Here is a 26505-nt window from a genome sequence, read left to right as displayed (position 1 = left end):
ATACAAGGCATGTGTCCTACTTGTTGTACTACTACTCCAGTCTGATGGCAGTGTTTCCTACTTAAATCAGTGTAGTATCACACCCTCAACAAATTTGTACACTTCCCTTCACCATTGTGCTAGACTGAGGGATGAGGGCAATGGGGATGGTGGAGGGAAAATAGGAATATTGGTGTCAGGAAATGTACACCATTGTGAAGGAATGTGTGTTGGACATTGAATGTATGAAACAATCATGAACAGCTTTGTAATTGTACCTGCATTATGTGCAGAGGAAGGGACTTTGAAATTGGGTCATAAAATTATGGATTTTTTTAAAATTTAAGACAAAATGAGGAGTAATTGCTGTATATTGGTATGCACCAATCCTCCTGCACTATTTCATAATGACTATTTCAATTTCAAAAAATATGAGCATATTGATGTTATAATTGTATTTTAGAAAGTATGAGCACATATATATGTTACAGAGTATAAAAAAAATAACAGTTGAAGAGAAACTGCAAAAACATCTTTAATGAAGGTCAGATGTTTTTGAGTCTTGAGAAAAGGGACTTTGAGGGAAAGAAAGAACGAAGATAACATTTCAGGAAAGAGGTGAACCACACTCCAAATAGAGGGGATTTCAAACAAAATAATAGCAGAAATAGACGCTGTATTCTCCTTACACCGGAACAAAGCAGATCTTAAAAAATGGTGGCACAGAAGTCAATCCATTCATAACAGGGGTAATGTCAAGGTCGTTAAGATCAACCACAGATTTCAAGTTAAATTTCTGTAAAATGGTGGTCAGGAATAAGAACAATTCCATGCGGGCCAGGCTTTCTCCTGCACACGAACGTTTTCCTGAGAAGAGCAAATATAAAAAGAAGTTGGTCCTTGAATTCTGATTCTAGCTATCAAAAAATATGCACTAACAATTTAAAGAATGGTTGTATAGATAAATGGAAGGCAGGATGATTTGACAGATGTGTGAAAAGTATGCACACATTGACTTATTTTAAAGGTGTCCTTTCAACTGTTATTAAGATGAGCACAAGGAAAAAAGTTTAATAATTACACATTAAGACTCTTGTTTTTGTATTTAAGTTACCATCAACATTTTTCTAGAAACAAGATTCACTAGTAGCATTTTTCTATTTTAAATATATTAGATGATCTGCCCATTTTCTCTGACTCTTTTCTTACCCTGTACCTATACTAAATAATCTCCAATATATCAAAAAAATTCAAGTTTTATATTACACTATTTTATTTTTCTAAAGTGCACTTCTCAGGTCCAAAGAGATAGCACAGTAATAGGGTATTTGCCCAGCACATGGCTGCGGACTCAATGCCTGGTATCTCAGATGGTACCCTAAACTCACCAGGAGTGAATCCTGAGTGCAGAGGCAAGAATAAGTCCAAAACCAAAACCAATCAAACAAACAAAAATACCAACCCTCTAAAACAAACAAAAACCCAAAGTCCTTCTTCGCTTATATTTTAAGTTGTTGGTCCAAAAATTCTTTCTGAATTTGGAAGAACTGAATGAATGAATGAATGAATTCTCAAATACCCTCTGTAATCTGGTCCAATAATAAAGTTGTATCAGAATGAGAGAAAATATTTAGGCTTTGAGATTGTATTATGATTACGGATTAATAGCCTGCTATCCCTAGAGTGGGCACTTTTCATTGTCACTAAATCCCTTTGAATTTTTTTGCTGAATAACCAGGAAATATAATTTAATACCTGCTGAAAAAGCTAAGAAGTGGTCACTTTTCTTAAATTTTCCATTCTCATCTAGAAAATGGGCTGGGTCAAACACCTTAGCTTTAGGGAATTCTTTGTCGTCATGTAACACAGAAGTCAGTGATGTAATTACAGTTGTACCCTGAAATAAAACACATATAATCTGAGTCATAAAGCATTTTTGGTGATGAAAGAAATGTGTGAGAGACAGACAATCAGCAATGTATTTCTCTTCAATAAATATTGCTCAGAAAACTGGATAGTGATATTGAAAAGAAAAGAAAGTAGCCCATTATATAACACCACAAACAAAACATAATTCAGAATAGATTACAGTGTTATATATTAAGAGCAGAAACTACAAAACATATAGAAGAAAAATAAAAGTGGACTTTTTTGTATTAGTTTTTTTTTTTTTTTTTTTTTTTTTTGGTTTTTGGGCCACACCCGGTGACGCTCAGGGGTTACTCCTGGCTATGCGCTCAGAAGTCGCTCCTGGCTTGGGGGACCATATGGGACGCCGGGGGATCGAACCGCGGTCCGTCTCCTAGGCTAGCGCAGGTAAGGCAGGCACCTTACCTCGAGCGCCACTGCCCGGCCCCTGTATTAGTTTTTTAAACTCCAATGGCAGAAAAACAAAAGTAAAATTAATAGATGTGTTTACATCAAACTACAAACCTTTTGCTAAGTAAAAGAAACAATAAGATGATGTGGCATATTAATGAATAGGGAGAACATAATTAGACATCACATATCTGGTAAGGGGCTGATATCCAAGACATATAAAAATTAGTAAAACTCAACAACAATATGTAGCATGTAGCTGACCTGGGTTCAACCTTCAGCATTTCATATGGTCCCCTGAGCACTCCCTGGAATGATTTGCAATTGTCAGAATAAATCCCCAAATGTTTCTTACTATGACCCCAAAACTACATATATATATATATCTATATATAGATATAGATATATATATAATTGAATATATAAGAGAACATATGTCCACCTGGGTCATAAACATAGCAGTTATGGCACTTGCCTTGCATAGTGCCCAGACTAGGTCAATAATAGCTCTGCATATCATCCAGAATCACTAGGAGTGATGCCTAAGGGGAGCTAGGAGTAAGCTACAGTAAGATGCAGTCAGATACAGCAGGCACAATTAAGTAAGATACAGTCAAGTATGGCTCAATAAAACCCCACAAGGAGGGTGGGTGAGATAATACAGCTGATAGAGTGCACGTGGATGGCCTGTGTTCAATCCCTGTCATTCCATAAAGTTTTCTAAGCCTACCAGAAAGTATTTCTAAATGCAGAGCCAGGAGTAACCTTTGAGCATTGCCAGTGTGGCCCCAAAACATAAACAACCAACAAAATAACATTTCCAAAGATATATATGTACATCTATGTTAATGCAGCACTATTTACAATAACCAAGAATTGGAAACAACCCAAATGCCCAACATCAGAAGAATGGATAAAGAATGCATATAGATAAAAACAATGAACTACTACTCAGACATTAGAAAATATTAAATTTTGCCTCATGCTGCTATATGAAGGTAACTGGAACAATTATTATAGCTAACATAATATTATAAACTAAGGAAAAACACATAAAACCTCATTTATATAGGTAATGTGAAGGAAATGCAAGAATACAGACAATATGTTAATGTTATTCTATTTCTCTTCTTAAGTAGCCTATCTGTAATAAATAGGAGGACCCCCTAAAATAGTACACCTGGGGGCCGGGCGGTGGCGCTGGAGGTAAGGTGCCTGCCTTACAAGCGCTAGCCAAGGAACGGACAGCGGTTCGATCCCCCGGCGTCCCATATGGTTCCCCCAAGCCAGGGGCGATTTCTGAGCACATAGCCAGGAGTAACCCCTGAGCGTCAAACGGGTGTGGCCCAAAAACCAAAAAAAAAAAAAAAAAAAATAGTACACCTGTTGTCATTGGTAAAAAGTACTCCAGTCTCAAATGCAGGATGATATATTTCTACACAAAATGTTCAGTGATTTTATTTGATTTTTTACCCCCATTTTATTACTTTTCTCTTCAAACAAAACCACATAACTTGAACTATCTAGTCCCGCCTCCCAATTAGAGGGGGATATAATGGAAATACCATGACCAAACAGTTGTAAGATCACTAAGTAGTAAGCTAGGCACAGAGGGTACCACTCATTCTAGCAGCCCCGGGGGTGAGGGTGGAGGATATGGGAGGCAGGGCAGGAACGGAGGTGGAGGGAGGACAATTCGGTGACAGGAATTCCCCTGATTCAATGTTAATATGTACCTAAAATATTACTGTGAACGATATGTAACCCACTACTATTCAAATAAAAATTATATTAAATATAAAGTTCAGTGATTTTGGTGATAATAACTGCAAAGATGTCACTAACTATTTTGTACACTATCCAGTTAGTGACACATTTGGTTCCTCCAAAATATTATGAATTATACATAAGATCTTTTACTTGTCTCATTTTTTTTTATATTTGAGACACGATGATACCTCCTGGATACATAATTCCTAACCCATGGTCTATTCATAAAATTGTGTCTCTGAATAAGCACGCACAAGCATTATGTTGCTCTTAGGAAAATTTGAGAGAGTTTGGTGCTATCTTTTACATTCTAAACATTTATGCATCATAGTATTTTCAATGAGAGAAATTATTTACATTCATAAATCCTTTCAACTGTGAGTGGGAAATCTAATCATTTGTTAGTGTACTTAGTGGCTTCTGATTATTCTTATTTTGTTTTGTTTTGCTTTTTGGGCCACACCCGGTGGCGCTCAGGGGTTACTCCTTACTATGAGCTCAGAAATCGCTCCTGGCTTGGGGAACCATATGGGACGCTGGGGGGATCGAACTGCAGTCCATCCTAGGACAGCCGCTTGCAAGGCAAATGCCCTACCACTGCGCCACCACTCCAGCCTCTTTTCTGATTATTTTTGCGAATGTTCTTCCTTCCTATTTACCTAATAAAATGGCTTTATGTAAAATAAATAAATAAATAAATATGCATACATTTGTCTTACTATACCTCCCTCTTACTTTCTTCTTCCCAAACACCTTTGCAATAGCTAGTTATTTATGGCATTGTATAATACTCAGTTTTTTTCTGTCTTTCCCATGTGTCAAGAGAGACATGTTATTAGTAGAATTTACCCATTTTAGTTATCAAAAATTATTTATAAAAATGAAATGAAGTATTTATATCCTGCATAAAAATTTAACTCAAAATGTATTGAAGAGTTGGCTGTACAACTTAAAAATAACAAAGTACAACTTAAAAATAACAAAGTACCATAAGAAAAACCAAAAGACAACTTACTAACTAGGATAAAATATTTATATACCAGTTATAGGACAAAGGATAAATATTCCAAAGATAAAAAATTTACAATTCATCAATGAAACCAAAAGAATAGAGAGATTGTATAGCAGGGAAGTCATTTGTCTTGTGTTCAGTCACCCCAGAGTAAATCCTCAGCACCCCATCTTGTCCCCCAAGTCCATCCAGGAGTCCCTGAATACAGAACTGGGAGTAAGCCCTTACCACAACCAGGAGTTGCCCAATCTCCCCACCAAAAAAGAAATACTCACAAACAAACCAATTTAAAAATAAGCAGAAGATTCAAAATGATGTCACTCTAAGGAAGATATATAAATAGGCAACAGACATGTCTATTTTTATTTTTGTTCATCTGTCTTTTTATGTTCATTAGATACCCAAGATTAGATACCCATAATGTGAAAAAGGAAATTTCTGAGGTGATATCAGTAAAAAAATAATATCTTACCTTGGGGATAATATAGTTTCTGAATTTAATGTCCCGGGTCACAGCATGGGGCAGGTTGAGGGGGACAAGGTCAATGAATCTCTGAACCTCATGCACCAAGGCATCCATGTAGGGCATGCTGCTTTTGTCCTGCATGCAGGGGCTCCGGTGTCTGCCAACCACTTGCTCAATCTCCTGTTGGGCTTTAGCTGATAAGATACAAGTTATGACTCATGAAAAAATAAAAATTCAAGTCATACTTCAAGTATGCACGAAAAAGACTTATAAAAATATAAAAACATGGAGTCGGAGAGATAGCATGGAGGTAAGGTGTTCGCCTTGCATGCAGAAGGATGGTGGTTCGAATCCCAGCACCCCATATGGTCCCCCGAGCCTGCTGGGGGCGATTTCTGAGTGTAGAGCCAGGAGTGACCCCTGAGCGCTACTGGGTGTGACCCAAAACCCAATATATATATATATATATATATATATATATATATATATATATATACACATATATACATATATATGTATATATATAAACATAAAATGGTCTGAACTAAATACCCAAGCCAAAGTCAATGGCAATAGAATCAAGAGACCCAAACTATATAACAAGCTAAACACAAAAAGGACCTGTTTACATTAGCAGTCCAGGGGGCTAAGGGTGGAGGTATGGGATGCATGCTGGGAACTCTGGTGGAGGGAAATAAACACTGATGTTGGGAATGGCCCTAATTCACTGTCATTCTATGCCTGAAATACAAAAAGGACTTGTAAATCACAATGGTCTCAATAAAATAAAATATCAGAAATTAAAAAGTATCAAAACATCATTTGTATCAAGAAATGCACTTAGACATAGATCATTTTCATTATATAGATAAATACAATTTTCTTATAAGTCAAACAAGATAGTTCATACCTATCTATTTTTAGCATACATGACAATATAAATAGAAACAGGAATGTTTTTAAATAGAGCATAATTACATCACAGCCAGAGCAGTTAGGGCTTTTGCCTTGCACACAATTAACTCAGGTTCAATCTCTACATTTAAAATGTTCCCCTGAGCCTGACAGTAGTACAGAGCAGAAATAACCCCTGGGAACCACCAGGTATAATCCAAAAACCGAACTTAAAAAATTAGAATATAATTACATTAAAATTAAAATTTTTAAGTTCAAGAAAAAAATCAAACATTGTTTTATATTAAAATATAACAAGGCTTTAAAAATTAATAATATGCCCGATTGTTTATGTGTTTTTATATTTCCTTTATTGATTATTTATATCTTTTACTTCTCTAGCTGGTATAGAGATCAGACTGGTCACTTTCATCCTTAAATCATATGAAATAACATATATTCCTTAATTCTATATCTCCCAATATGTTTATACCACAAACACTAATAAAATTTTCTTTTATAAACAATGCTCCCAGGCAAGACAACAATTACTTGGAATACTTTCTTGGACCTAATCAGATCTCTCCAATTCAATTCATCATTTTATACATCTGTATTTAAAATAATTTACAAATAAGAAAATAGATGTTTCACTCAATAATTTCCCTACTATGAGGAAACCTTGGATGATTTCTCACTTCTCTATAGTTCCTATCGTCTCCCCTCAGTCTATTTATAATCTAATTTTGACATGATTATTCTCTAGGCTTGGCATCCCACAGGCTTTTTGTTTTGTTTTGATTTGGGTGAGCCACATCTTGGTGGCGCTCAAGGATTACTCCTGGCTCTGTGCTCAAAAATCACTCCTGGAAGGGTCAGCAGACCATATAGGATGCCAGGGACCAGATCAGGGTTGGCTGGGCTATCGCTCTAGCCCCACCTGCAGACCTTTTTGACACTTATTTTTCTCATGAGTTTTCCTAATTCTATGCCTTTCTTTGACATAATTTTTTACTTTCAATTGAAAGATAAGAGAGAGAAAAAAGTATAAAATATACAAATCTGAAAATATCTCTCTTTTGACTTGATACACAATGAGAATTAATCCTGAGAACTCTGATACTTTCATGAATTTTCATCCATTATATATGACCTGTAATATCTCTTTGAAAATTTTTTAATTTCTCTTTTTACTATATTTATTTATTTATTTATTTATTTATTTATTTATTTATTTATTTATTTATTTATTTATTTATTGGTTTTTGGTTCACACGTGGCAGTGCTCAGGGGTTACTTCTGGCCCTATGCTCAGAAACTGCTCCTGGCAGGCTCGGGGAACCATATGGGATGCTGGGATTTGAACCACTGTCCTTCTGCGTCTAAGGCAAACACCTTACCGCTGTGCTATCTCTCTGACCCCAACTACTATTTTTATTTTAATTATTTTATTTAAACACCATGGATACAAAGTTGTTCATGATTGAGTTTTATAGAATGCACACCACACTTCACCAGTGCACATTTGTAATTTTCTCTTTAGTGAGAGAATTTTCTAGTGGCAAAAATAAGGTATTGGGGCCGGAGCATTGGCGCAGTTGTAGGGCATTTGCCTTGCACGCAGCTGACCTAGGATGGACCGCAGTTTGATCCCCCAGCATCCCATATGATCCCCCAAGCCAGGAGCGATTTCTGAGTGCATAGCCAGGAATATGAATGTCACCAGGTGTGGCCCAAAAACCAAAACCGAAACAAAACAAAAGAGGTCTTTTCTCCAGAAGTCTTTCACTCTGGAGTGTTTTTTGTTTTGTTTTGTTTTTAATCTGACTGTTGAATTCAGGACACAGAAATTTAAAAAATAAAGTTTCTAAATTTGGTAAATGGATTATTTTGTTTGTTTGTTTGTTTTGGACCACACCTGGTATACTCAGTGGTTACTCCTGGCTCTGCTTTCAGAAGTTACTCCTAGATGGTTCAGGGGCTCATATGGGATGCCTGAGATTTAAACCCCAGTCAGCAATGTGCAAGGCAAATAACTTACCCACTATGCTATTTCTCCAGCCCCCTGGTAAATGTATTCTTAATCCTTCTTGCCAGCCGTGCAGGTAATGCTGTACCTTTCTTTGTAGTGTTGCTGATCTATGTTCTTATAGATTCAGCAACTCTGGGGAGTAACCCTCTCTCATCATATGGGAGAAACTGATAAAAGATAGTACAGCAGTTAGGATGCCAGCAGGTCCCAGCTCGGTTTCCTTCTTATATGATATTCTGAAGGCCCAGGGTGTCAAGGCTGGGGAACTCTAGAATCACATCCAGTGGCACTCTGGGATATTCAGAGTTGTACTCAGTGATGCTCAGGGTACATTGTAGCTATGAAAGTCAAAGGTCTAGAGCATACTAAGCAGGTCCCTAAGCACTGTGCTATCTTTTGGCTTCTGAATTTAACTTTTTTTTTAACATATCTCTCACTTGGAATTCTCTCCAACAAACACTAGATTTCTAAAATTTCCACCAATTTATGGTAAGAAAATGTTCCATTTTTATACCATACATTCAGAATAATAGAGATCTCTAAATAAACTATCTTCTCTTCAAAAGGACTGTTTCATAGTGAATCTAAAATGCAGCCCCATTAAATTGATACTGGTATGGCTGACACAAATAACCTCCTTAAAAATCCAGACACTGCCTTATCACTTTTTATACTACCAGTGGTGTCTTCACTTCTCTCACAGCATCTTCTTATATTTTACTAAGATGTCTTACTGTGGGGTTAGAGAGATAGTATAGAGACTAAGGCACTGCTTTGCAAGTGGCTGACTCAATTTCAATCCCCAGCACCTCATAATGTTCCTTAAGAACTGCCAGAGTTATTCCTGAATGTAGAGCAAGGAGTAACCCTAAACACTGCCAAGTGTATCCCCGCCAAAAAAGAGGAGCAGGCGTGATAGTACATTTGTACATTTGTCTTGCACGTGGCTGACCCAGGTTTGATCCCAGAATCCCTATGGTCTCCTGAGCACTACCACAAATAATTACTGAGCACAGAACCAGGAGTAACCTCTGAGCACTACCAGATGTGGCACCCCAAGACTCCACCAAAAGATTTTCCATTATACCTTCATAATTTTGCCATGCAGATATTTAATTATCGATACTATTCTAAGAGAATCAAGATGGAAAACACATATAGATTTTTTGGGGGGGGGATTTGGAGGTTAGACCTGGCGGCATTCAGGGGCCACTCCTGGCAGGCTCAGGGGACCATATGGGATGCCGAGATTCGAAACACCATCCATCCTGGGTCGGTTGTATGCAAGGCAAATGCCCTTCCACTGTACTCCAGTCCCAACACATATAGATCTTTTGTTTGTTTGTTTTTTGTTTGGGGGGCCACACCCGTTTGATGCTCAGGGGTTACTCCTGGCTAAGCGCCCAGAAATTGCCCCTGGCCTGGGGGGACCATATGGGATGCCGGTGGATCGAATGGTGGTCCTTCCTTGGCTAGCGCTTGCAAGGCAGACACCTTACCTCTAACGCCACCTGGTTGGCCCCAAGATCTTTTAAGATATTTTCTGCAATGTGTCTATCTACTATATTGGTCATACCCAGGACCTCGGGGTACTTCAGCAGGAGGAGAAGAGCATATCTCAGAGTAGTGCTTGTTGTCTCTGTTCCAGCTCCAAATAGATCAGCTGCTGTAAGTGTCAAATTTTCTAAAGTAAACTCCAAGCTTTGATTGTGCTTTTCCTAGAAATGATTGAATGTGATTAATAATTTTTCCAGATTTAGTAACTGAAAAATAACATTCTGTCATAAGGATAAGTCAACATATCAAAAAGCCTTACTTAGTCTTCTCACATAAATTGAAAAACTTGTCATAAAATGATATTGAAAGTCAAGGGACCACAAAAAAGCTAAACAAAATTTTTTACTGACAAAGTTAGGCCAGAGAAATAGTACAATGGTACTTTCCTTGCATGAGGCTGACCCAGATTCCATCTGCAGCAAACAGATGGTTTCTCAAGCCCACCAGAAGTGATCCCTGAGTCTTAGGAGCCAGAGTAAGCACAGACAAGTGTAACCCAAACCCATGTCCTACCAAAAATTGACAAAGTTGAAAGACACATGTTTCTCTATTTCAAAACTTCCTACAAACCATGCAGTTAAGATTACTAAATTGTGTGCTGTCAGTTTTAAACCATTGATTTGGGTGGTGGGGCACACCCAGTAGTACTTTGTGGTGACTCCTGGCTCTGAGCTCAGAAATCACTCCTGGCAGGCTCGGGGGGCCATATGGGATGCCAGGGATAGAACCTGGGACCATCCTGGGTTGGTCACATGCAAGACAAATGCACTACCGCTGTCCTATTTTTCCAGCCCCAGTTTTAAACTATTGACTTTTTAATATGGTATAAGTTTATGCTAGAAAATTGTCTTTTCAATTGAAGATGCAAAATTTATACTTAGAAATATCATTCTCCTGGGGCCGGGCGGTGGCGCTGGAGGTAAGGTGCCTGCCTTGCCTGCGCTGGCCTAGGACGGACCGCGGTTCGATCCCCCGGCATCCCATATGGTCCCCCAAGCCAGGAGCGACTTCTGAGTGCATAGCCAGGAGTAACCCCTGAGCGTCACCGGGTGTGGCCCAAAAAACCAAAAAAAAAAAAAAAAAAAAAAAAAAAAAGAAATATCATTCTCCAGCTCTGTACCTATGCCATTTTATATCATTTGAGGTTTCTCTCTTTCATTCACTTACTCATTCCCATTCCTTCTATTCCTATATACATATTATTCATTTATTTGAAATTTACCAACTGCTTTTACCAATAACAAATTAAATTTTATTTCCAACTACCAGACATACAGAAAACTTAGAAAAATTAAGTCATTTTTGTTTTACTCTTCCATATAAAGTGTGGAATGACCATAGCCCATCCTCAATTATGGAGTGATATTTTGCAATTTATAACTTGTTTGTAGCTAGTTCACTTAAGGTGTAATTCTGTACCATGAATTAAATTTATCTAAATGTGACACAGTAGTAGAGTAAGTCCTAAATAAACAAATCAAACTATCACGCTTACCTTAACCATTTAATTTTACCCCTTTCATGTTTAGTTTATATTTATTTATGTAACAAATAGCAAAAGACCTTGTCAACCTCATTTGCCTTACAACAGAATTATCCCTGGTAAATATAGAATTTTAATAAACCACAAAGTGCTTAGATAATCAAGTAACGGAACTGCCAGTAGCATTTTACCTGTTCCATTTTAATCAGGAAGCAATCAATAAAGTCCCGAGGATTACTAATGTCCAGAGATGTTTGATGTTCCTTTATTTTCTCAAATATATAATTTTTTATGAAATCAACATTTTTAAATACTTTGTTATGGCTTCCTGGGAAATAATCGAGGAGAACAGGGAAGGCATTACATATCTAAAAGAAAAAAAATTAGTTTATTAAATTTTTAACTTCAGTATTTCATGAGTGGGTGCACTCCCACTGGTGCTCAGGGCTTACTCCTGGTTCTATGCTTAGGAATTACTCCAGAAAAACTAGGGATCAAACCAGGATCAGCATGTGCAAAGCAAGTGCCTTCGCCCCTGAACTGTCTCCAGTCTTATTTGTGAAACCCTTTAGGAAGACATCTACTATATTGAAAACTTTGGCTAAAAAAAGTTTCATGAATATTTTAAACATGGTCTCTGCCTTAGAAGGAAATTTTGTTTTAGTTATTTATAATTTATACAGTGATAGATGTGTTTGATGAAGAAAATTCTGACCAGCAAATCAAGACGATAATATTTTCTATACTTACACATTATATTAATAATATAAGAACATCTAATATTAATTTTTTTCTTTTTTTGTGGTTTTTGTGGTTTTTGGGTCACACACAGCAGTGCTCAGGGGTTACTCCTGGCTCCATGCTCAGAAATTGCTCCTGGCAGGCAGGGGGGCCATATGGGACGCCGGGATTCAAACCGATGACTTTCTGCATGGAAGGCAAATGCCTTACCTCCATGCTATCTCTCTGGCCCCTAATTCTTTTATTGTTTACTTCAGTTCTTCCCTGCACTCTTTAAATAGTGTATACAAACACTAAGATTCACATCTTGTGGGGAATAGAGTGCAGAAAATCTAGTATCCTGATAAAGAATACAGTTATTGCTTTTTCTGACTCACAGCTTCAAACAGTGGAAATCTTGAAGATATCGTACAGCACTTCTCAACTTAACATTCACAATAACTGGGAGCAGAGTAGTGATATGCCTGGGTCATATCATATATGAAGGCAACAGACAGAGAATCTTATCTAATCATATGGTAAGTTTGTGATAATTGTTTGTGGTTGGTAAAGCATCAAACCAATCACTTTATCATGCCAAAATAATATCTTGACCATTAGAAAATCAAAAAAGGACATCAAAGATTAACTTAGGGGGCCGGGCGGTGGCGCTGGAGGTAAGGTGCCTGCCTTGCCTGCGCTAGACTAGGACGGACCGCGGTTCGATCCCCCGGCATCCCATATGGTCCCCCAAGAAGCCAGGAGCAACTTCTGAGCGCATAGCCAGGAGTAACCCCTGAGCGTCACAGGGTGTGGCCCAAAAACCAAAAAAAAAAAAAAAAAAAAAAAAAGATTAACTTAGTATTTCCTAACATTATTTATAAGGCTCTAAATGCACTATACTTGAATGAGATATTCTTTTTCCCTAAGTTTGTATATTGCTAGCAACTAATATATTAATATTTTGTTTGCATTATTTGTGGACAAAGGGATCAGGAAGTTTACTTAGTGATGTGCTCAATTTTTAGGAAATACACATACAATTTATGAAAACTGGGTTTTGGGGTTGTGTAGAATTAAAAATACCAAACAGGCTTGATCAAATTGAATTTTAATTTCATATTATGAGTAGAATTTTCCTTGCTAATTTTAAAGTATTCTACATAACTAAACTCTGAATATATATTATGGTGTACACTTTTACTTCAACAGTTTGGTGCACTAGACATTTGTACTTATTGAAGACAATAGTACACATTATTCTTAAATCAGAAAAATTCTGGCAAGGCCAGAGCAGTGGCGCAAGTGGTAAGGTGTCTGCCTTGCCAGTGCTAGTTTAGGATGGACTGTGGTTTGATCCCCTGGCATCCTATATGGTCCCCCAAGCCAGGAGCGATTTCTCAGTGCATAGCCAGAAGTAAGCCCTGAGCATCACCAGGCATGGCCCAAAAAACAAAGTAAAACAAAAAAACTCCAAGAAAAATTCTGGTGTACTCATCAAGCCTGTGCTCTTCCTTTGAATATGTATCTCATGTGCTCATCTGTTTCTTTGCTTATCTCCAATATGCAGAAGCCTGTATTCTCTCTGGAACATATTATATTCTCCCCTGCTTCTCTTTCTTCACATCTTTCTATATAAGTTTCAATAAATACTTCTTGCTTCACACATAAAATCCTACAGAATTCTCTCTTTCATGTGTGGTAGATACATAAACATAGTAAGGGAATAGCAAATAATCAAAGGTAGAAGAACCAGAAAGTTGGCTTACAGAACTGATCTTGCCAAGGGGAGTAGAGAAAGATGAATGGAGGTATCCTGGGACAGTGGTGGGGAGAGTGGGCACTGGTGAAAGGTATTTGTTGAAACAATGTACACAGAGACCAATGTATGCAATGTGTGGAACAAGATTCATATGTTGGATCAATCTATACAATGAACAATGTATAAAAATAATAATATGTAGCATAGACTGTATTGCAAATCACAGTGCTGCAAATAAAATTAAAAACAAAAAAGGAGGCGCTGGAGAGATAGCATGGAGGTAAAGCGTTTGCCTTTCATGCAGGAGGTCATCTGTTCGAATCCCGGCATCCCATATGGTCCCCCGTGCCTGCCAGGAGCAATTTCTGAGCCTGGAGCCAGGAATAACCCCTGAGCACTGCCTGGTGTGACCCAAAAACCAAAAAAAAAACAAAAAAAAAACAAAAAAAAAACAAAAAAACAAAAAAGGAAAGATTTTAGACTCACTTGCAACCATGGTGAACTCAAAAGACTGAAGTTTTCATTAAGTTTCTCCATTAAATTTAGAAAATGTCGATCATTATAATCAAAACGATTCTGAAATATAATAGAGCAGATCACATTGCAGGGAGCACAACCCAGGATAAAAGTGGGATCACATGGTGATGCTACAGAACAGAAAAAGATTTAAAACAAAATTAAAAAATGAAAATACACACTCATGTTGTATCAAGAAAAATATTAGAAACTTAAGAACAATATCTCACATACAAATTCCCTTAACAGTAAAATATTCAATAAACATAAACCAACACATCAGTAATGGCTTGCAGCAAAGCAATTCCAAGAGTAATAATGTGGCTTTTTTTCTGGAGCAGATTCTGGGTCTTTTGGCTTCAGCCATATCCTCTGAATAAAGCTGATATCGCCTGAAGCCTGACTGCCTGTTAGCTTTCTACCCACAGCATTCACCTCAGAACCGCCGGCTGAACAGAGTGGCAGACGTGTGGACCGAGCTGAAGGAGAAAGACCTCATCCTCCATCCCTCCATCAGCCAGCCCCATCAAGGGCTGTTATGCGACACTAAAGGTCACAGAAAAATGTCCACAGAGTACCTAAGTATAAATCTCAGAGTCAACACAACTCGCTGTACACTGAGGACTTTTCAAACAGGTATCATTCTTAACATGTAAGCATGATCAGAACATGACTACAGCCAAGTGAGAGCATGGCTAAGAGTAATAATGTTGGCTATGGACTTTTTATAGATTGTTGTTACTATATTGAGAAAGGTTCTTTCCATCCCTGTTTTACGAGGGTTTTAATCATGAACGGGTATTGGATCTTGTCAAATGCTTTCTCTGCATCAACTGATATGATTTTTTGATATTTATCTTTGCTTTTAATGATGTGGTGCATGATGTTGATTGATTTGTGTATATTTAACCATACTCAAAACCCAGGATGAAACATACTTGGAAATGATGTAGAATTTTTTGATGTGCTGTTGGATTTGGTTTGCTAAGATTTTGTTGAGAATTTTTTTTTTTTTTTTTGCATTGATGTTCATTGGTGAGATTGGTCTGTAGTTTTCTTTCTTGGTAACATCTCTGCCAGCTTTAGGAGTCAGCATAATATCAGCTTTATAGAAAGTATTAGTGAGGAATCCTGTCTCTTCAAATATTTGGAAGAGTTTAAGGGCCAATGGTAATAATTCTTCTCTGAGTGTTTGATAAAATTCAACTGTAAATTCATCAGGTCCTGGGATATTAGTCTTAAGAGATCCTTAATTATGGTTCTATTTTCTGTTTAGGCTATCTACTTCCTCTTAATTCAGTTTTGGGAGATTATATGTTTTCAGAAATCTGTCAATTTTTTTCTAGGTTTTCTAGCTTAATAGAGTACAGTTGTTCATTATAAGTTTTCATAATGTCTTGGATTTCTGAGGGTTCTGTTGTAATTTCTTTTTTTTTTTTTTTGGTTTTTGGGTCACACCTGGCAGTGCTCAGGGGTTATTCCTGGCTCCAGGCTCAGAAATTGCTCCTGGCAGGCACAGGGGACCATATGGGACGCCGGGATTCGAACCAATGACCTCCTGCATGAAAGGCAAACGCCTTACCTCCATGCTATCTCTCCGGCCCCCTGTTGTAATTTCTCATCTTTCATTTATCATCTGACTTATTTGAGCACTTTCTTTTTTGTGGGGGGGGGTTATACCCGGCGGTGCTCAGGGATTACTCCTGGCTCTGTGCTCAGAAATCGCTCCTGGCAGGCTCAGGGGACCATATGGGGTGCCAAGATTCGAACCACCGTTCGTCCAGGATCGCTGTGTGCAAGGCAAGCGCCCTACCACTGTGCTATCTCTCCGACCCCTTATTTGAGCACTTTCTTTCTTTCTTTCTTTCTTTCTTTCTTTCTTTTCTTTCTTTCTTTCTTTCTTTCTTTCTTTCTTTCTTTCTTCTTTCTTTCTTTCTTTCTTTCTTTCTTTTTTCTTTCTTTTCTTTCTTTCTTCTTTCTTTCTTTTCTTTTCTTTCTTTTTTCTTTCCTCCCTCTCACTTTCTCTCCTTTCCTCCCTCCCTCCCTCCCTCCCTTCCTTCCTTCCTTCCTTCCTTCCTTCCTTCCTTCCTTCCTTCCTTCCTTCCTTCTTTCCTTCCTTCCTTCCTTCAATCCTTCCTTCCTTCTTTCCTTCCTTCCTCCCTTTGTTTGTTTTTGAGTCACATCGAGCAGTACTTAGAAGTTACTCCTGGCTCTGTGCTCAGAAATTGATCCTTGCAGGCATGGGAGACCATTTGGGATGCTGGGATTCAAACCACTATCCATCCTGGATCGGTTGTGTGCAAGAAAAATGCCTTACCACTGTGCCCCCACTTTTTCATTTTTTTTCCTTGTGAGTCTTACCAATGGTTTGTTTATCTTGTTTATTCTTTCAAAAAAGAAAAACAGTTCCTGGTTTCATTGATTCTTTGTATTGTTTTCTTTGTTCTCATATCATTGATTTCTGCTCTGGTTTTATTTTTCTTTTGCATGTGTTGGATTCCTTTGTTGTTGGTTTTCCAGATTTTTTTTTCTTGGCTTTTGGGCCATACCCGGTGATGCTCAGGGTTTTTTTCTTGGTTTTTGGGCCATACCGGGTGATGCTCAGGGGTTACTCCTGGCTATGCGCTCAGAAGTCGATCCTGGCTTGGGGGGACCATATGGGACACCGGGGGATCGAACCGCGGTCCATCCAAGGCTAGTGCAGGCAAGGCAGGCACCTTACCTCTAGCGACACCGCCCAGCCCGTTTTCCAGATATTTAAGGTGTGACTTTAGGGTGTTAATTATTAATATTAATTATCTTTTTCTTTTTATCTAGACCTGTATCATTATGAATCATAAAAGAGCAGGGTAGCCAAAACCATATCGAAAAGAAAAATATTGGGAGGCATCTAATTATCTAATTTGAAGCTCTACTACAAAACATAGTAATCAAAATAGTACAGTATTAGAATAAAGGCAAACTTTCAGACTAATGGGTCATAAAAGAATATACAGTTACAAACCCCCAAGTTAATCAATTAATCTTTGACAAAGGATTCAAGAACAAGAAATGGAATAAAGAAGTCTCTTCATTCCAATACCACGCTGTTTTGATAACTATTGCTTTGTAGTACAGTTTAAAGTTGGAGAAAGTAATGCCTCCCATTTTCCTTTTCCCTAGGAGTGCTTTAGCTATTCGAGGGTGTTTATTGTTCCAGATGAACTTCATAAGTGTTTGATCCACTTCTTTGAAGAATGTCATGGGTATTTTTAAGGGGATCACATTAAATCTGTATAATGCTTTGGGGAATATTGCCATTTTAATGATGTTAATCCTGCCAATCCATGAGCAGGGTATGTGTTTCCATTTCTGTGTGTCCTCTCTTATGTCTTGGAGCAGGGCTTTATAGTTTTTTTTGTCCTTCACATCTTTGGTCAAGTTGATTACAAGGTATTTGAGTTTGTGTGGCACTAATGTGAATGGGATTGCCTTCTTGACATCCTTCCTTTCCCTATCATTATTGGTGTATAAAAAGGCCATTGATTTCTGTGTGTGTTAATTTTGTAGCCTGCCACCTTGCTATATGAGTCTATTGTTTCTAGAAGCTTTTTGGTAGAGTCTTTAGGGTTTTCTAAGTAGAGTATCATGTCATCTGCAAACAATGAGAGCTTGACTTCTTCCTTTCCTATCTGGATTCCCTTGATATCTTTTTCTTGCCTGATCACTATAGCAAAACTTCCAGTACTATGTTGAAGAGGAGTGGTGAGAGCAGACAGCTTTGTCTTGTACCAGAATTTAGAGGAAAGGCTTTTAGTTTTTCTCCATTGAGGATAATATTTGCCATTGGCTTGTGGTAGATGGCTTCAACTAGATTGAGAAAGGTTCCTTTCATTCCCATCTTGCTGAGACTTTTGATCAAGAATGGGTGATGGACCTTATCAAATGCTTTCTCTGCATCTATTGATATGATCATGTGATTTTTATTTTTCTTGTTGTTGATGTTGTGTATGATGTTGATAGATTTACTAATGTTAAACCATCCTTGCATTCATGGGATGAAACCTACTTGGTCGTAGTGTATGATCTTCTTGATGATGCAATGGAACCTATTTGTCAGGATTTTGTTGAAGATCTTTTCATCTGCATTCATCAGGAATATTGGTCTGTAATTTTCTTTTTGGCAGCATGTCTGTCTAGTTTTGGTATCAAGGTGATGTTGGCTTCATAAAAGCTGTTTGGGAGTGTTCTCGTTTTTTCAATTTCATGGAAGAACCTGGCTAGGAGTGGTAGTAGCTCCTCTTGAAAGACTTAAAAGAATTCATTAGGAAATCCATCTGGGCCTGATATTTTCTTTTTGGGCAGATGTTTGATTACAGTTTCAATTTTCTCAATAGTGATGGGGGTGTTTAGATATGCTACATCCTCCTTACTTAACTGTGGATTAGTAGAATAGGCTTGAGTTCTCAGACAATGTTCCCCAGACATACAATCACCTAAATTTTGACAAAGGAGCAAGAAATCCTAAGTGGAGCAGAGAAAACCTCTTCAACAAGTGGTGCTGGCAGAACTGGTTAGCCACTTGCAAAAAAGTGAACATAGACCTCCAGTTAAGATCATGTACAAAGGTAAAATCCAAATGAATTAAAGACCTTGATATCAGACCTAATACCATAAGGTATATAGAACCGCAAAGTGAGTGCAGTTATATAAATAACTACACAGAGAACTACCATACTCATGTGAATGAATGAGGGAACTGGAAAGCCTGTCTGAAGTACAGGTAGGGGTGGGAAGGGAGATTTGGGACATTGGTAGTGGGAAAGTTACATGACTAAAACCTAATCACAATCATATATGTAATCAAGATGTTCAAATAAAGAAAAAAAGAAAAATATGTAAATAAAAAAGGTATATAGAACAACATGTTGGTAAAACACTCATGACATTGAGACTAAAGGCATCTTCAAGGAGGAAACTGCACTCTCCAAACAAGTGGAAGCAGAGATCAACAGATGAGAATACATTAAGCTGAGATGCTTCTGCACCTCAAAAGAAATAGTGCCCAGGATACAAGAGCCACCCACTGAGTGGGAGAAACTATTCACCCAACACCCTTCAGATAAGGGGCTAATATCCAAAATAGACAGGGCACTGACAGAACTTTACAAGAAAAAAGCATCTAATCCCATCAAAAAATGGGGAGAAGAAATGAACAGACACTTTGATAAAATAAAAGAAATACAAATGGCCAAAAGGCACATGAAAAAATGCTCCTCATCACTAATCATCAGGGAGATGCAAATCAAAATAACAATGAGATACCATCTCACAGCACAGAGATTGGCATATATCACAAAGAATGAGAACAATCAGTGCTGGCAGGGATGTGGAGAGAAAGGAACTCTTATCCACTGCTGGTGGGAATGCCGTCTATTCCAACCTCTATGGAAAGCGATATGGAGATTCCTTCAAAATCTGGAAATTGAGCTCCCATTCGACCCAGCTATTCCACTCCTAGGGATATACCCTAAGAACACAAGAATACAATACAAAAATCCCTTCCTCACACCTATATTTATTGCAGCACTATTCACAATAGCCAGGCTATGGAAACAACCAAGATGCCCTTCAACAGACGAATGGCTAAAGAAACTGTGGTACATATACACAATGGAATATTATGCAGCCATCAGGAGAGATGAAGTCATGAAATTTTCCTATACATGAATGTACATGGATTCTATCATGCTGAGTGAAATAAGTCAGAGGGAGAGAGAGCGACACAGAATAGTCTCACTCAGCTATGGGTTTTAAGAAAAATAAAAGTCATTTTTGCAACAATCCTCAGAGACAATGAGAGGAGGGCTGGAACTTCCAGCTCACTTAATGAAGCTCACCACAAAAAGTGGTGAGTGCAGTTATAGAAATAACTACACAGCGAACTACCATAATCAACTGAATGAATGAGGGAACTGGAAAGCCTGTCTGGAGTACAGGTGGGGGTGGGATGGGATGGAGGGAGATTTGGGACATTGGTGGTGGGAATGTTGCACTGGTGAAGGGGGTGTTCTTTACATGACTGAAACCTAATCACAATCATATTTGTAATCAAGATGTTTGAGTAAAGAAAAATTATAAAAAAAGAAGTCTCTTCAACAAATGTTGTTGGAACAATTGAATAACCATGTGTAAGAAATTAAACATTGGTCTATATCTCAAACTTTACACAAAAGTCAGTTCAAAGTGGATCAAAGACCTTGACATTAGATTTGAACCTATAAAGTTTATTGAGGCAGAACACTCCAAGACTTTTACCTCGAAGGAGTTTTCAGTGATAGAATGCCAAAGGCAAGGGATATAGTATTGAATCTGAATAAATGAGACTACATCAAACTAAAACGTTTTTGTATGGCAAAAGAAACAGGGCTAAAACTAAAAGATAGCTAACTGAATAAAAGAAACATTTACACTCAACACATCAGATAAAGGTTTGCTGTCTAGGATATACAAAGTACTTGCAAAAATTAACCCCACAAAATCTAAAAACCTCATCAAAATTGGGGAGAGGAAATGAACTGACACTTCTCTGAAAAAGACAGATGGCCAACAGGCACTTGAAAAAACTTCTCATCATAACTTATCATTAGGGAACTCCAAATTAAGACCACAATGAGATATCATCATATACCAGTGGGGTTGTCACATATCAAAAATACTGGGAACAATTTGCATTAAAAAGAACTCTACTGCTGGTGGGAATGCTGTCTGGTCCAACCCCTATGGAAAATGGTATAAAGGGTTCTCAGTAAACTAAGAATCAATTGACCATATGACCCAGAATCTCACTTTTGGCTATCTATTCCCAGAATGGAAAAACACTGCTCCACAGGATATATGCAAAATGCTATTTATCACAGCACTCAGTACAATAGCTTAGATTTGGAATCAACCTAGATGTCCAACAACAACGAGTGGATTGTATATATACAATATATACATGTATATATATACATGTATATATACATATATATATGTACATATATATGTACCATTACATATATATAGTAGAATACTACATAGCTGTAAGGAATTATGCCATCACACAATTTGCTGCAACATGGATGAAAGTGGAAGACATTATGCTAAATAAAGTAAGCTAGAAAAAGAAAGAGAATGTTTTATCGCGTATCTGATATTTAGAATAACTGCCTAAAGAAATGCAGTGGCTTAAATGGGGGTCGCTGAGAACACTCTAGGCCCCAGAGTATGGTAAGGAAATTAAAAGAAATTGAGTGGGAGAGGAGAAACAACAATATGAGAGGCAAGGGGCCTCAGATGCATTTGTGGTATTAAGGAAGGAAAGAATTAAATATCAAAGCCAGAGTCAACAACAACAAAATCACGAGAGCAAAACTTTAACAACCAAAAATCAAAAACAGACCTGTGATGCTAGCAGGCTAGGGTGTAGGGGTGGTGGTATGGGGAGCACTCTGGGAATATTGGTAGAGGGAAGTTGACATTAGTAGTGGGATTGGTAAGAAAAAAATAAAAAAATTGACAAACCTTAGCTATAGTAAATAAAAAGAGAAATTACTCAAAACTGGAAATAAATTTCAAACATTGCACATAATACACATAAAATTAAAAATACATAAGTAATAATATTATAATAATAAAATAACATCAAAGAAATGACATCTAAGATATGGAAAATGAATAGTTTTATGAAGGAATAGACTATTTTACAAATCAATAATGAATATGGTACTCAAATAAATTTCTAATGCTAATGAAATAATAATCTCAAAATTGTCATATATTATATAGGTAATATATACTGTTTTTCATGATTTCCTATTTAAAACAAATGAACAGATTTAAGAGAGAATCATATGACAGACTCTTTAATATTAACATTGAATGCAAAATATGAGGTACACAAACAGCAAGCATAGACACACAAAATCCCCTTAATATTTTCTGTCTCATATCCTCCCTACAGCATGAGAACTAGCAGCCAATAGCTTAGTGAAAATTTTGGCTGCACTTGAAATATTTCTAAGGATGTTATTAGAAAGGGTAACAGTTAGTTTTGTATCACTCACCATTGGTTTTTCTCAACTCCTCCACAAGGCAGTGGGCTTCTTCTTGAACACGATCCTCAATGCTCCTCTTTCCCATCCCGAAATTCCTTAGGGTCATAAGAGAGAAGCGTCTGATATCCTTCCATTTCTTCCCATTGCTGGTAATGATTCCTACCAGAAGAGAAAATACAAAGTTATAAAAGAAGCCCTAAGCAAGAAAGGAAACTAACAGGTGTAACTATTTCAACAGCCACACACTTTTGATATCTTGCTGCTTTTCATCTTCTCCTCCCTCATTAGTATATATACAAACACATTCATACCTACCATTTCCATTATTAATTCTTTCAGCTACTGGGAAATTTCCTCTTGCAGAAAACTCTTCCGCAAAATTAACCAGGGCTTCTTTCACTGCTTCATATCCATGCAGAACCACAGTAGCCCTCATGCCAAAATATACAGTGAACACAGGGCCATAGATTTTTGAGAGCTGGAATAAAAAGATAAATATGAGAGTCAAAGAAGACATTATCATATATTCTAAAACATTTTCCATTTAAAACAAATATGAATTTTACTGTAATAGCTGGCAATTATGAATAACCTAGGAAATGTCCAAACGATGGCCAAGTTAAAGGTTATAATTAATCATATACATTGATCATAAAATAAACGTGGTTTTCTACCCTATTTACAAACAAGGAAACTGAAATCAGAAAAATCTCTTCTTAGTAACAGATTCTGAGGGAAAGTTTCTAAAGTGAGTTCTAACCGTCCCATTGTAATAGATGAGCAATACTTGCTTAACCAAACTAACCAATGCTAACCAAACATCTGACTGCTAGCAACATACCTATAGACATAAAACACTCTGTGGCCCTCTCAAAGTATGTTCAACTAGCAAAGGGTCTCCCATTAACTGATGTTCCATCCAGACTTGAGGGCTTTACACTCTCTGTCTTGTGTTGTATTTCCTCTTAAGCCTACTGCTCCACAATTTCTCAAGACACACATAGTTGGTGTGACCACAGCTGTCAAGTACTAGATACATTGAATTCCTGGTTGTCACTTAGGCCTCTTTATGTTGATGCTCAGGTGCCTCATTACAGAATTAAACCCAAAGCCCCTCCATCTTCCACTAGGTCTATTCAAAATTGCTGTACAACTTCCCTTTTTAATTTCTAGGTTCCAGCTCTTGATATCTGCCACTATAGAATGCTAAAGCATGATGAACAGGTGCCTTCACATGCTCCAAAATTGATATCCTATGACACATCCAGTGAGTTTGAACTTGGTATATAGCCACAACTTAGCTCTTGTGACTATGCACCTTTGTCACTATTCAGACTTCTACAAACTTGAAGTACAGAAGTATCTAGATACTAAATTCTAGGTTAATACCAGGTTTATTCAAATGTGATAGACAGGCTTCCTCTAGAATTTATAAGCTCAAACTCTTGACGCTTCCAAGGACTGACTGACTGATTTTCTGAACAGGTGTTTCCAGGCCATGATTTTTTTAATATTTTATTTTTCTTATTATGAGATCAAAGATGCAAAGAAAGAGGACAAGATAAAGTTACAGTGGGAAGAAAATAAACCCATAAACAGAATTCTCAGAAGAAATGCCCTTGCTGACACCTTAATTTTTGAACTTTCAGCCAAAGAGCATTAAGAAAAATAAAACAAAACCCATGCACAAATACTTTGTCCCTCAAGTCCCCAGATTGTAGTACATTATAACATTTCTTAGCAAAGCAATCTAAAGCCAGAAAATTTATGTAACTCCTTTAACATTGAAGGCATAGCATTTTTTAACAGTTTTGTGCATATGCATATTAGTTTAAGTTAACCTCAATAGTTTAAGTGGTTTTTTAAGGATTGGAGTCAAAGGAGCACAGCTAAAACGGTGTTAGAGTGGCAATTGTTGTTTGCATAGGCCCAGCAAAATATGGAGGCATGGAAAGGAAAAGCCTTGGCCTAAATGCAAGGAGACCTTACCCCTGAAGTTTTCTGGCATAAAACCAACTCTAGGCTCCAGGTATACTAGGTTGTCCAACCCAAGTCATTGTCTGTAGTGCCAATACACTTTTCTTTTTCACACAGTCGCTGCTTTTGGTGTCAGGTTTCTGTAGTTAAAGATCCTGGAATCTGTGCATATCCTACATCGAAGTCAGTATTTTGTGAAGCGTCCTCTAGCTTCACCTTGCAATTAGAGGGCAATGCAGAGAGCCCTGTCCTGAAACAGGTCATCATCGTTGTTGTTGTTGTTGCTGTTGTTTAGTGTTCTGGGTGTTAAGGGAAGTCTCATTTGAGTAGGTCAATGTGAGAGCATCGGTAGTGTCTTCCCTGGTAGAGTATTGCTCCCAGGAGATGTTATAGACAACCTTGGTTGTTTCATAGGTGGCATCCCTGGTTCAAGGGTGAATGAAGAATGCCCATTCTTCTGAGGCCTGAGCCAGGTCATTATGATAATGTTTAGGGTTTAAGGTTTTATTGCATTACAAGATTTGTGTGTTCCTATCTCTATTAGATAAGAACTTGTTTGTATTTTCCCATTTTAAAGTGCCTATGCAAAAGAGGAACAATGCCAAGTGTCATTATTGGTGCATAAAGGGGCCACCAGAACAAGTCCAACACTCCCCGTGACTTGGTTCAAACATAGACTTTAAACTGAGAGACTCTTCTACCAGAATTCTTTATTGAACAGATCACAAAGGGAAGAACAGACAAATAGTGGGGAAAATAAAAATAAAATTTTCAAAAGACATATACGTGTCCCTTTTATGTCTTTTGAAATAGTTGAGGGTTGATAAATCCGGTGTACCACTTTAGACAGTGATTTGACCTGTCAGTACTGACGGTAAAAAGGGTAAATGTGGGGTAATGATGGTTGGAGGTGAGAGAATGAAGGACTAGAGATGAGCTGGTAGGGGTGTGAGAAAGGGAAATATACAAGATGGACGTTCTGCATATTCAAAAAACCCATAATCATAGGGATTACTATTAGTAAATACTGTATGCACAGGTGCACTAGCCCCCATGTGATTTTGAAAATGTAGACTGGTGAGGAAAAATAAATAGTCTGTGACTGCATCAGCGCAGTCCAGCAACCCAGCTAAGCATACCTAGCCTCCCAGCACTCCCTAGCTAGGGAGAAGGCCTTTGGCCTGGTGTCTTCCCAAACCCCATGCTGGTAAGAGCTAGCTTTCAGATCAAAAAAGAATTTGGTGGAGAACCAGAAGCCAGACATCTACCCATCCTCCTCCCTGTGCCCTCCCCCCTAGTGCTGAGGCAAGGGCAGGGATAGCCTGGAGACCCCTGTAGAGTAATCCTCCCAGAACCCACCTTTCTGACTGTCTGGGTTGGCACCCAGTGAAGGCCTGGAGACCAGGGGAAGAAGAAGTGGATGACTGGGGGTCTGCCTAGCCTCCCAGCATCCCCAAGCTAGGGAGAAGGCCTTCGGCCTGGAATATCCCCAAACCCCCCATGTCGGGGCCATGATTTTAAATATTTGGTTACAGCCAAGGCCCACTAAAACTTCTGCCTAGCCTCCCAGCATCCCCAAGCTAGGGAGAAGGCCTTCGGCCTGGAATATCCCCAAACCCCCCATGTCGGGGCCATGATTTTAAATATTTGGTTACAGCCAAGGCCCACTAAAACTTGGTGAAACATGCCAGGTGCTGGAAACCTCAAATCCCTCAGTAGTTATGCATTACTTACTGCTCAGTATTATAGCTATTATTGAACACTCTGTACCACAGATCTTCAACAACTTCCCAACTCACTGAATTTTAATGCTATACCCATTATCATTCATTAGCAACTATGAACCCTGAGTCTCAATACAGATTCATCTTATCTTAGTACTATACCAATTGCAAGAATCTTATGACATTACCAAATATCCAGACCCATAAAGCTACAGA

At 37.9% G+C, this 26505-nt stretch overlaps 1 protein-coding gene across 1 annotated transcript in view; it reads right to left on the bottom strand.

Moving 5' to 3' along the window:
- Nucleotides 1–493: 493 nt before the first annotated feature.
- Nucleotides 494–26505, bottom strand: part of LOC126033848 (cytochrome P450 2C19-like) — a 29600-nt gene continuing 3588 nt past the window's right edge. The window contains exons 2-9 of the mRNA XM_049790880.1: nucleotides 22904–23066; nucleotides 22598–22747; nucleotides 14481–14641; nucleotides 11704–11880; nucleotides 10049–10190; nucleotides 5553–5740; nucleotides 1735–1876; nucleotides 494–846 (exon numbers count right to left, since the gene is read on the bottom strand). Of these exons, the coding sequence (XP_049646837.1) occupies nucleotides 665–846; nucleotides 1735–1876; nucleotides 5553–5740; nucleotides 10049–10190; nucleotides 11704–11880; nucleotides 14481–14641; nucleotides 22598–22747; nucleotides 22904–23066 (1305 nt within the window). The 3' untranslated portion in view covers nucleotides 494–664. The remainder of the gene's footprint in view (nucleotides 847–1734; nucleotides 1877–5552; nucleotides 5741–10048; nucleotides 10191–11703; nucleotides 11881–14480; nucleotides 14642–22597; nucleotides 22748–22903; nucleotides 23067–26505) is intronic.

This window comes from Suncus etruscus, chromosome 17, assembly GCF_024139225.1.
Source record: "Suncus etruscus isolate mSunEtr1 chromosome 17, mSunEtr1.pri.cur, whole genome shotgun sequence".
Classification (NCBI taxonomy): domain Eukaryota; kingdom Metazoa; phylum Chordata; class Mammalia; order Eulipotyphla; family Soricidae; genus Suncus; species Suncus etruscus.
This window is presented reverse-complemented; position numbering and strand designations above follow the sequence as displayed.